The sequence below is a fragment of the Dipodomys ordii genome, unplaced genomic scaffold (assembly GCF_000151885.1).
Source record: "Dipodomys ordii isolate 6190 unplaced genomic scaffold, Dord_2.0 Scaffold106, whole genome shotgun sequence".
In the NCBI taxonomy this organism is placed as follows: Eukaryota; Metazoa; Chordata; class Mammalia; order Rodentia; family Heteromyidae; genus Dipodomys; species Dipodomys ordii.
The window spans coordinates 2279853-2291743 of NW_012267322.1; the positions used below are offsets into that span (position 1 = coordinate 2279853).

Here is an 11891-nt window from a genome sequence, read left to right on the forward strand (position 1 = left end):
CCCGGAGAGCAGGCAGGCCACTGCCTTTTTATCTAATATAGCAGGTCCTGCCCCTCAGATTGGCCAAGCTTGTTTGTAATCTGCTCAAGATTGACCTATTTGAAGAAAGTAGAATATATTTACATAAAGTAACCACCAAAAGACTTTGAGATAAGAATAGTTCACGAATAATCCCCAAATATACCCCAGTTAGTTTCTTGAAACAGAATAATCAACAAGAGCCAAGCCAAAAAGTTCCAAACAGAAACTTTTTGTTATTGGTCATGGAGCTTGAACTCTGAGCCTGTGTGTGTGTGTGTGTGTGTGTGTGTGTGTGTGTGTGTGTGTGTGTGTGTGTGTGTGTGTGTGTGTGTGTTATTGGTCATGGAGCTTGAACTCTGAGCCTGTGTGTGTGTGTATGTGTGTGTGTGTGTATCTGTCTGTCTGTCTGTCTGTCTCCTCTCTCTCTCCCCCCTGCCTCCAGTCCTGGGGCTTGAACTCTGGGCCTGGGCACTGTCCTTGACTGCTTTTTGCTCAAGGCTAGCACTCTACCACTTGACCCATGTGCCACTTCCAGCTTTTTCTGTGTATGTGATACTGAGGAATTGAACCCAGGGCTTCATGAATGTGAGGCAAGCACCCTACCACTAAACCACATTCCCAGCCCATGAGCTCACTTTTTCTTGAGGCTAACATTCTACCACTTGAGCTACAGTTCCAGTTCCAGTTTTTTAGTGGTTAATTGGAGACTTATGGAATTTCCTGCCTGGGCTAGCTTTGAACCATGATTCTTAGATCTCTTGAGTAGCTAGACCCCAACACCCAGCTCAAAGCAGGAACTCCTCCCCCACCAGCTCCCTCTCCCCCCCCCCAGTCCTGGGGCTTGAACTCAGGGTCTAGGCTCTGTCCCTGAGCCTCTCTAGCACTCTACCACGTGAGCCACAGTGCCACTTATGAGGTACCCAGGGCTTCATGCATGCTAGGCAAGCACTCTACCACTAAGCCACATTCCCAGCCCAGGAACTTTTTTTTTTTTTTTTGCCAGTCCTGGGGCTTGCACTCAGGGCCTAGGCAGTGTCCCTGAATCTGAAATCTCTAAAACTGTGAGCCAAAATAAACCTTTCTAGGGGCTGGGAAGGTGGCTCAGTGGTAAAGCGCTTGCCTTGCATGCCTGAGGCCCTGAGTTCAATTTCTCAGCACCACATAAGCAAAAAGAAAAAAGCTGGAAGTGGTGCTGTGGCTCAAGTGGTAGAGCGCTAGCTTTGAGCTGAAGAGCTGAGGGACAGCACCTAGGCCCAGAGTTCAGGCCCCACAACCAGACCCCCCCCCAAAAAAACAAACCTTTTCTTTGTATAGCTGCAGTACTGTATCACACCTAAAATAATTTCATGTTATCAAAATTCAGAGCTGGATGCTGGTGGCTCATGCCTGTAATCCTAACTACTCAGGAGACTGAGATCTAAGGATGGCAGTTCAAAGCCAGCCTTGGCAGAAAAATATGTAAGACTCTTATTTCCAACTAATCACACACACACACACACACACACACACACCACACACACACACACACACTAGCCTGGAGCTGAAAAAGCTCAGGGACAGCTTCTAGAACTGGCCAAATTAAATAAATCCAGCTCCCTCTTTTTTGTATTTTTGTGGAGAAAAGTCCTGCTCATAGCAGGACCTCGTACATACTATGCATATGCTCCATGACTTGAGAAAACTGCAATGAATATGTTTAAATGTATGGGAAAATATTAATAGGTAAAAGTGTCGAACATTTCAGAAAAAGTAATGACAAATGGGAAACTAGAATCGTGGAGAAAGGCAATTAACTTCAGGAAAAACAAAGCGTTGTCAGAGTAACTGGAGTTAGTGTTCAACAGTGAGCAACATTTGTATGGCCCCAGAAACTTAGACCATGACTGTTGATTTAATCAGGACTGTGCTTTGCACTGTAGTGCTAGTTACACAGAGACTGGAGAAGGAGGATTGCTTGAGCAGGAAGTCCAAATGAGCCTGGGCAGGAAAGTGGTGCCTGGTCTCAAAAACAAAAAAAAAAAAATCGGGGCTGGGAAGGTGGCTCAGGGGTAGAGTGTTTGCCTTGCATACATGAGGTCCTGGGTTTGATTCCTCAACACCACATAAGCAGAAAAAGCCCGAAGTGGTGCTTTGGCTCAAGTGGTAGAGCACTAGCCTTGAGCTGAAGAGCTGAGGGACAGCACCCAGGCCCAGAGTTCAAGCCCCATGACTTGACCAAAAAACAAACAAACAACCACCACCAACAACAAAATTATTTAGAAATTTAAAAAATTACAAAAACAGTGAATTGTGGTAGAATTATGTTGAGGACAGGATATTGGAGAATTCATCTGATGCTGGCCACTTAGAACAGTAGAAAGATAATTTCTGGATACCGCGGTCAAGGATTAACCAGTCAAAAGTTTGTGGAGAGGGACAGGGAACCCTTTTCCTTTAATAACTGTTCAGTTTATGTATCTGCAGGAAATAGTTTTTCTGGTGAGGTAACTTAAGTATGGGTTTGTTAGATGAATTGTGTGTGTGTGTGTGTGTGTGTGTGTGTGTGCAGGTGTGTGTGTATGTGTGTATGCTGGTCCTAGGGCTTGAACTCAGAGCCTAGGTGCTGTCCCTGAGCTTTTCTTTTCTTTTTTTTTTCTCAAAGCTAGTACTCTACCACTTGAGTCACAGCTCCACTTTTGGCTTTTTGGTGATTAATTGGAAATGAGCAGGTGTAATTTCCTGCCCAGTCCAGCTTCAAACTGTGATCCTCAGGTCTTAGCCTCCTTAGTACTAGGATTACAGGCTTGAACCACCAACGCCTCACTGGATTATTTTACAAGTGAATACATGGGTGTACAGCACCAATTGCCCAATTTTGGTGTGCCATTCTTTTTTTTTTTTGCCAGTCTTGGGGCTTGAACTCAGGGCCTGGATGTTGTCCCTGAGCTTCTGTTGCTCAAGGCTAGCACTCTACCACTTGAGCCACAGAGCCACATCTGGCTTTTTCTGTGTATGTGATACTGAATGGAACCCAGGGCTTCATGCATGCTAGGCAAGCACTCTACCACGAAACCACATTTCCAGCCCTCAGTGTCCTATTCTTGCATATGTTTTCTATTCTCCTTTACCTGGTGTTTCCTGGTAAATTTCCTCAATTTTCTAGCTCTTAGGTAACTCACTATTGCAGACATTACGATCAAGCTCTGGAGCATGACTATGTAGCTTAAATCCTGTCTTTGTCTTTACAAATCTTGAACTCTCAAACAAGTCATTTGATTCCTCTGTGCCTCCATTTCCTTATCTCCAACATTACCTGGAATTGTTGGTGGAGTCAGGAGATTATGACCTGCAAAACTGTCAGAATAATACCTGGCATGTGAGAGGACCATAATGCAAACTCTCAGAATGCTTACTCTCCAAATGGAAAATGGAGTCTATAATAATTATCAATGAATTTGCTCAAAACAGGTTTTGTGGGCTTTAAAAAAAAATAAGCTTTGAGGCTGAGGATGTAGCTAAGTGGTAGAACACTTGCCTAGTATGCAAGACATGCCAATCTTGGTTGTCAACTTGATTGGATTCACAGATAAGAGATAGTGAAGTGTCTCATGGATGTTTTCAGAGAGAAATAGATCTGGATGGATTTTAACATTTGAAAAGACTATTGGGAGGTAGTAGACCTATAGAAGGGAAGGTAGAACCTGGTCACTTAATGTAGGGCTATCTGAGACAGAGGGCAGTAACCATGTAGAGGGAGTGGACAGTCCAAGGACTGTAACTCAGCTAAGTGCCAGACAGTGATCATTTAAAGACTGGCAATGGCCCCTGCCCTTCAAGAAGCTCTCAGAGCTCCCAAATGCCTACCATTTCCTGCTCCCTTCCTGTGCTGGGGATAGAGCCCAAGGCCTTACACTTGCTAGGTAGGCCATCTTCCCACATGCATATCTTTGATAACAATTCATGGGCACACAAAGTACATGGAAAGACCAGGGGTGGGAGTTGTGTCTGTCTGGTCAGCAGGTAGGGTGAATTCAAGAAGCAGGCCCCATGTTTTGGTCATCTGTATAGGCTAGATCATCTGTAAGTCCCACAAGCCCCTATAACACAGAGGAGCTGTAAGTAGATCTAACACTGTGTCTTGGGAACGTGGGGACATTGGATGGGGAGGAAGGTGTTCAAGCTTGCTGAGCTCTCCAGTTCTATAAGTCAAAGGCAAATCCTCTGAGAGTCCAGGTGAAGCTAAGATGGCACCTGAGCTGGAGAATTGTTGGAAACACATATCAGAGTGCAGTGGCCATTTAATGTACATTTTACACAAACATTCAAGCTGGATTCCATAACTATCTAGGACTGTCAAAGATTTTATTGATCAGACTGTCAATACTTATTGCTCAGGGTATATGCTAAGAAAGTTACATTACCAAAATGTGAAGGGATACGACAGACATCTAGGAGAAGAATTAGCTTCTATTTTTAAATAATTCCTTGGGCCAGTTAAGTGATGACAAGATACCAAACTTATCTTAAGATCTCTTTGCAGTTCAGATATTCTCTTAGATAGTGCTGATGGCCCATGCTTGTAATCCTACCTACTTGGGAGACAGATTGGGAAGATAGAGGTTCAAGGCCAACTCTGGGCAAAAAAACTTTTTGAGATTCCTCAACCAGTAGGTAGGCATAGTCACCTATACTTGTCATCCCAGCTATAGCAAGAAGTGAAAAAATAGGCAATTGTGGTCCAGGCAAGTGCCAGTAAGGAAGGGAGATCCTATCTCAAAAATAACCAAGGCAGCTGGGTGCTAGTGGCTCACGTCTGTAATCCTAGCTACTCAGGAGGCTGAGATCTGAGGATCGCAGTTCAAAGCTAGCCTGGGCAGGAACGTCTGTGAGACTCTTATATACAATAAGCCGCTCAGAAAACTGGAAGTGGCACTGTGGCTCAAGTGGTAAAGCACTAGCCTTGAGCTGAAGAGCTGAGGGACAGCACGCAGGCCCAGAGTTCAAGCCCCACAACCAAAAAAAAAAAAAAAGTCATAAAAGAGCAAGAAGCATACCTTCTCAACAGCAGAGCACCTGCTTAGCAAGTACCAGGCTCTGAGTTCAACTCTCCCTTCCCCCAAATAAATTCTCATGCCAAAACAATCTGTAGGAAAAAATGGTTAGATAATCATTGTTTTGATGGTTTTAAATGGCTGAGGTTGAACCTCAGTGATAAAGAACATGCCTACAAGTATCCAGGAGGCCCTAGCATCATGAATAAATAGTAAATGACTGCAGGATTAGACTGCTTAAAGGTCATTGGGCTTCTTCTAAAACTTAATCCCCCATAGGTAGCTGGATAGCTGCTAAACTCATTCAATAGTCTTATCATTCATTTTCAAAAAGATGTTAATCTCTCACTGAAGAAAGTAACAATGATAACAGACCACAAGGTTCTGCACTAGCTACAATGTTTTCATTTATTTTGATTTTTTAAAGATTGTAGTTTTTTTTTAAAGATTGCAATTTTCAGTTCACAGCAGAATTGAGAGGAAGAAGGTGCAGAGATGTCCCACATACCTCCTTAACTCCCACCCACACACATATACATAGCCTGACCAATTGTCAATGCCACTCACCTCTTGTCACCCAGAGTCTGTGGTTTGCATTAGAGCTCACTCTGGGTCATATAGTCATTTCACAGCACTGAAATCTGGGTCATCTAAGTTTGTTTCTTTGTTTTTGAAACAGGTCTTGCTATTTTGCCTGGGTTGGCTATAATCCTCCTGCATCCTCCTTCCAATCAGAAAAGTTTCTTAACTATTGTCTTGCTTCTTTTCACAATGAAATAGCAAAAGATTTTTGTTGTTGTTGGTCCCAGGGCTTAAACTCAGGGTCTGGGTGCTGTTCCTGAGCTCTTTTTGCTCAAGGCTAGTGCTCTACCACTTTGAGCCACAGCATCACTTCCAGTTTTGTGGTGGTTAATTGGAGATAAGAGTCTTATAGACTTTCCTGCCTGGGTTGGCTTTGAACCATAATTCTCAGTTATAAGTCTCCTGAGTAGCTAGGATTACAATCATGGAGCCACCAGCACCAGCAAAAGATCTGTTTTTATTTCAGTGGTTCCATCTAGATGGCATGCCTTATTCCTTCCTGATCATGTTTGGTCATGTGACATGCTAGTGTCATTTGTGTCTTTATACACAGATGGGTTCAACTGGGGAAGCTAGCAAAATTGTGTTAGTACATACAGAAACTGACAATTACAACTGAATTTTGAACTAAGTGTTTGAAACAAGGAACAAGGTTTGTGCTGTCTCAGGAGAGAACTGTCCCTGATTATAAAGTCAGAGGAGGCATCTATGAAGAAGTAACACATGTGCACTAACTAGTTCATGGATGTAGGGTATGGGGCATAGACATGACTAAAGAATAGGGTGCCAGTGGTTCATACCTGTAATCTTAGCTACTCAAAAGGCCGAGATCTGAGGATCACATTTGAAAGCCAGCCTGAGCAGGAAAGTTTATGAGACTCTTATCTCCAATTAACCACCAAAAAGCCAGAAATGGAGCTGTGGCTCAAAGGTAAGTTTTTTGTTGTTGTTGTTTTTCCAGTGGTGTGTCTTGAACTCTGGGCCTGTCCCTGAGCTCTTCAGCTCAAGGCTAGTGCTCTACCACTTGAGCCACAGCGCCACTTCCGGTTTTCTGAGTGGTTTATTGCCTGTGCACAGTCCCTCAGCTCTTCAGCTCAAGGCTAGCACTCTACCACTTGAGCCACGGCGCCACTTCCGGCTTTTTTCTTTTTGCTTATGTGGTGCTGAGGAATCGAGCCCAGGGCCTCATGCATGCAAGGCAAGCGCTCTACCACTGAGCCACCTTCCCAGCCCTAAGCAAGAGTTTCTAAGGAGAAAGGTGAAGGGATCCTCGCCTGTTTCTAGAGCTAACCAGTCAGTCCTCTACCAGTTGAAGCATGTCCGCAGTCCAAGTGGAGATTTTGAAAACATGGAAATGGGAAGGCCAATGGGCCATGTGGTAAAGTCAAAGGATTACATTCGCTCAGAATAGGGATATGGCAGAAGATGTGTGGCTGGATAAGAGGGACCTAGAAAATGAAAGCCACCAGCATATATGTGGTGACTCCAAGGTGTCTTAGTATCCACAGCTGGTCTTCCTGGAAAAGCCCAGGCTCCTGTAGGGCTTTTACATCTCTGTGTTTGTTTTCTGAGATATGCTGTAGGAATAGCTGCTTCGATTACTATGAAATAAAATTTATCTTCATTCCAGGACTGATTTAGCAGCTATACATTAATTGGAGGGAGGCGGGACCAGCACGACTTTTCCCAGGAAGAGCCACAAAACCCCGCCCCACCCTGAATGTCCCCGCCCCGCTCATGTCGCCTTTCACGCATGCGTACATCCCGCACAGCCTCTCGCGCTGCGGACACACCGTGCGCGTGCGCGCTGCTCCTCCCAGTGCGCCCTGGCGGCCGGCAGGCACGGATAGGCTAACTTTAAATCCCTTTGGCTGGAAGACGTCGGAACCAACTGGGCAGTCTCAACCACCTACTGGTGCTTGTCCCTTTAAATCCCCTCCACCTACGTGGCCATGGGCAAGAGCCGGACCAAGCGCTTCAAGCGACCTCAGTTCTCCCCTACCGGCAGCTGTCAGGCCGAGGCTGCGGGAGCCGCGAATGGGACCGAAAACGAGGAGGACGACGAGCCGGCGGCCGAGCTGCTGGAAAAGGTGAAACCCGAGTTCCGCCGGGTCTGGGCCCCGGGGGCGGGCGTGTCTGTGGCGCGCATGCGCACGGCCTGACTCTTGACACCTCTCCTGTCTCCGCAGCTCCAGCACCCGAGCGCTGAGGTCCGCGAGTGCGCTTGCGCGGGGCTGGCCCGCCTGGTGCAGCAGCGGCCGGCGCTGCCCAGCCTTGCTCGCCGCGATGCTGTACGCCAGCTCGGGCCGCTGCTGCTCGACCCCAGCCTGGCGGTCAGGGAGACGGCGGCCGGCGCGCTGAGGTGAACAGGGAGAGGGTCTGGGGTGGTACCCATCGTGAGCGTCCCCGGGCCTGGGGCTCAGCCGGGAGCACACAGCCTGCTGCACTCAGTGCATTAGGAAGTTGGAAACCCTGCCTGGGCTCCCGGGTCTGAAGGAGGGGGTGAGGTCAGGCTTCAGGGCGCCCCACGGCCCGCACACCACATGCATTCCGCCGCTCCTCCTGGCACCATCCCTCTTGCTAAGGCACCTGCCCCCAAACCTGGCAGCACTTTTCTCCCTCCCCAAAAGTCCCCTGCCTAGGTGGATGAACTCCCCTGCCTGTGTACCAGGTAATGCCCCCAAATGCAGGGGTTTTGATCAGTTGTCAGGTCGTTCCACAAGAAAGACTGGTGAGGGTGAGGAACTGGAAGCGGGAAGTTTAAAGTGTGTGCTCACCAGATGGCCTTTGTGAACCAAGACCTTGCAGGAGGGTATCAAGGCAGGGACAAGAGTGAGTAGAGCATTCCCCTCAGAGGAGACAACACTAATGCTGCTTGGCCAGGATAGAGAACAGGACTGCTAGTGTGGCTGCAGGGAGTAAGATGAGAAATTACAGGAGGTGAAGTTGGGAGACGGACCCTGTCCATGGGTGTCCCTGAAAGACTGCGTCAAAGCTGCCGAGCCAGGTGAGATCACTGAGAGGAGGTTAGGCTGGGTGCAAAAAAAGGGACTGTAAGAGGAAGCAATGGTAGAATAACTTCTACTATTTTGGTACTTTTCACTGCTCTGTCTATATGTATTATTTTTTAGTCATTGACTTAGCAAATGCTATCAAGTGCCTAGGATGAACTGCCAGCGAACTAGGTTCTGGGCTTAGGTAGTAAAGAAGACAGGCAACATTTTTGTTCTTGATGGAACTTTGTGTGTGTGTGTGTGTGTGTATGTACACACGCATGCGTGCGTGCGCACTGGTCCTGGAGTGTGAGTTTGGCCTGGGCGCTATCCCTGAGGGTTTTTTTGTTTGATGTTTGTTTTTGCTACAGGCTAGCACTTGAGCCATACCTCTACTTCCAGCTTTTTAGTGGTTAACTGGAAATAAGAGTCTCACACACTTTCTTGCCCTGGCTGCCTTCAAACCTCAATCCTCAGATCTCAGCTTCCTGAGTGGCTAGGATTACAGGTGTGAACTTCCAGTGCCTGCCTGATGAATCTTTTTTATTTATTTATTTATTTTATTTTATTTTTACTTTTATTTTTTTTGGTCCGGTCATGGGGCCTGAACTCTGGGCTTGGGCACTGTCCCTCAGCTCTTCAGCTCAAGGCTAGTGCTCTACCACTTGAGCCACAGCGCCACTTCCGGCTTTTTGTTTCTTTTTGCATATGTGGTGCTGAGGAATCGAACACAGGGCCTCAGGCATGCAAGGCAAGCGCTCTACCACTGAGCCATCTTCCCAGCCCTGCCTGATGAATCTTTCAAAACAATTTTTTTGTGCTGGTCCTGGGGCTTGAACTCACAGCCTGGGTGCTATCCTTTGCATTTTTGCTCAAGACTAGTGTTGTACTACTTGAGCCACAGTTCCACTTCTGTCGTTTTAGCTGGTTGATTGGAGATAAAGTCTCACAGACTTTTCTTCCCAGACTAGCTTCAAACTGTAATCCTGAGGTCTCAGCCTCCTTAGTAGCTAGGGTTGATTACAAGTGGGAGCCATCAGTGCATGACTGTTTCAAGGAATTTTTTGTTTGTTTTTTGTGCCAGTCCTGGGGCTTGAACTCAGGTCCTGGGTGATATCTTTAAGCTTTTTTACTCAAGGCTAACTATCACTTGAGCCACAGATCCACTTGTACCAGTCCTGGGGCTTTAACTCAGGGCCTGGGTGCTGTCCCTGAGCTGTTTTGTTGTTGTTGGTCGTGGGGCCTGAACTCTGTGCCTGGGCGCTGTCCCTCAGCTCTTCAGCTCAAGGCTAGTGCTCTACCACTTGAGCCAAAGCACCACTTCTGGCTTTTTTTCTGCTTATGTGGTGCTGAGGAATCGAACCCAGGGCCTCGTGTATGCAAGGTAAGCATTCTACCACTGAGCCAGCTTCCCAGCCCCTATCCCTGAGCTTTTTTACTCAAGTCTAGTTCTCTATCATTTGAGCCACAGACCTACTTTCAGCTTTTTGGGTGGTTACTTGGAGTTCAGAGTTTCACGGGCTTTCCTGTCCATGAGAGACTGTCTTTAAGCCATGATCCTCAGATCTCAGCCTCCTGAGTAGTTAGGGTTACAAGCATGAGCCACCAGTGCCTGGCCCTTTGATGAATCTTAGTTTGTTGATGGAGATGAACATTATCCAAGTTTCTAGTTACAACCAGAGACAATTACAGAGAGTGTAACTGTAGGGGTCCAAAGAAGAAAACCTTGAGCAAGTAATGTTTGATGTAAGATTTAAAGATAAATGGAGATTGCCCATCGATAGAGGACAATCAAGATGCATCTTTCCCTTGGGCAGAAACTGCATGTAAGCCTCTCCCCCTAAACATACACAGAGTAGGAAATCCTGAGAGATTGTTGAGGCATCTTCTGACTTCTTCCCATATTCTCTGTCTGGCACCGTGTTGTGCACTCAGAAAGCAAGTGGTGTCTTTCCAATTAAGTTTAGCCAGGCACTGATGGCTCACACTTACAATCCCAGCTTCTTAAGAGGCTGAGAGATCTGAGGATTGAGGTTCAAAGTCAACCCAGGCAGACAAAATCTGAGAGACTCGTCTCCAGTTAACCAACAAAACCAGAAGATGAGGTCTGGCCCAAGTGGTATAGTGCCAGCCTTGAGAGAAAAAGCTAAGCGAGAGCAGGTATCAGCACAAAAATTTTTTAAATTCAATGAACTTTAGCCAGGCGATGCCACTCTCAATAGTCTCACCTTAGTCCTTGCTACCCTTGCACTCGATTCCAAGAAATGTTCACTCCATAAAGGTATAATATATCCATATTACGTGCAAAGTCTCCCCAGCCCCCTTCTGTAGCCTTGCATCTGTGTGTTGCCCCAGATGCAAAACTAAGTTGTTCTGTTACAAAGGCATTTATGTACCTCCTGTCCATTGAGGACCAGAACAGGTAGGAACAGTGAGTTTGATCCTGCCGTGTGTCAGTAGGATAGCAGCCCCAGATTGGAAAATCTTAAGTGAGTGAGAAGTAAATCCTATTTTAAATGCCTTGTATAGAAATCTCAGCGCTTGTGGAGGTTTTGAAGTTTGTGATGACATGGTGACTAAGGACATCATGACTCCCCTGGTGGCTCTGCTAAAAGAGGTACGTAGTTTCTTATGTGTCTCGATGGCGGCTTCCACACGTAGCTTGTAAGAGACAAACTTAACAGCTTGTCTGCCATTTCCTCCCTTCCCTTTCATCCCTCCCTTCTCTTCCTTTCTTCCTATCTTTGCTTCCTGACTTTGGTGTTAGCTATTTTGTCTTCCTTAGATTCATCTGGGAACCTCATTCATCTTGGAAGCCTTGATATTCTTCCCATTGACGCCCCTTGTTATTTTGTCTCCACAACCTTTATCTATGTGAAATTTAGAAAAGACCTCTCTGCAACTTTCTGCCCTCACTCATTTAGACTTTCAACTTCCTGCAATAACTATAATTCGTATTTGTAGATGGCTTACTTATGTACCAGATACAGTTTTTATATTGTGCATAGTTAAGTTAGTCCTCATTGCAATCCTTTTGTTGTTGTTGTTGTTTTTCTCTCTGTTGCTTCTGGTAATTGAGCCCAGGGCCTCATGCATGCTAGCCAAGCACTCAGACCAAATCTGTTATTCACATTTGATAGATGACAAAGCCAGAGCATGGCATTTCAATCTTATTGTAAAGATTATGTTTATTGGGGCTGGGAAGGTGGCTCAGTGGTAGAGCGCTTGCCTTGCATGCATGAGACCCTGGGTTTGATTCCTCAGC

General features: G+C 46.3%; 1 protein-coding gene across 1 annotated transcript in view; it reads left to right on the plus strand.

Moving 5' to 3' along the window:
• Window positions 1-7444: 7444 nt before the first annotated feature.
• Heatr3 (HEAT repeat containing 3) overlaps window positions 7445-11891 on the plus strand; it is a 39404-nt gene continuing 34957 nt past the window's right edge. Inside the window, exons 1-3 of the mRNA XM_013027885.1 lie at window positions 7445-7723; window positions 7823-7995; window positions 11156-11243. Coding sequence (XP_012883339.1) covers window positions 7586-7723; window positions 7823-7995; window positions 11156-11243 — 399 coding nt within the window. The 5' untranslated portion in view covers window positions 7445-7585. The remainder of the gene's footprint in view (window positions 7724-7822; window positions 7996-11155; window positions 11244-11891) is intronic.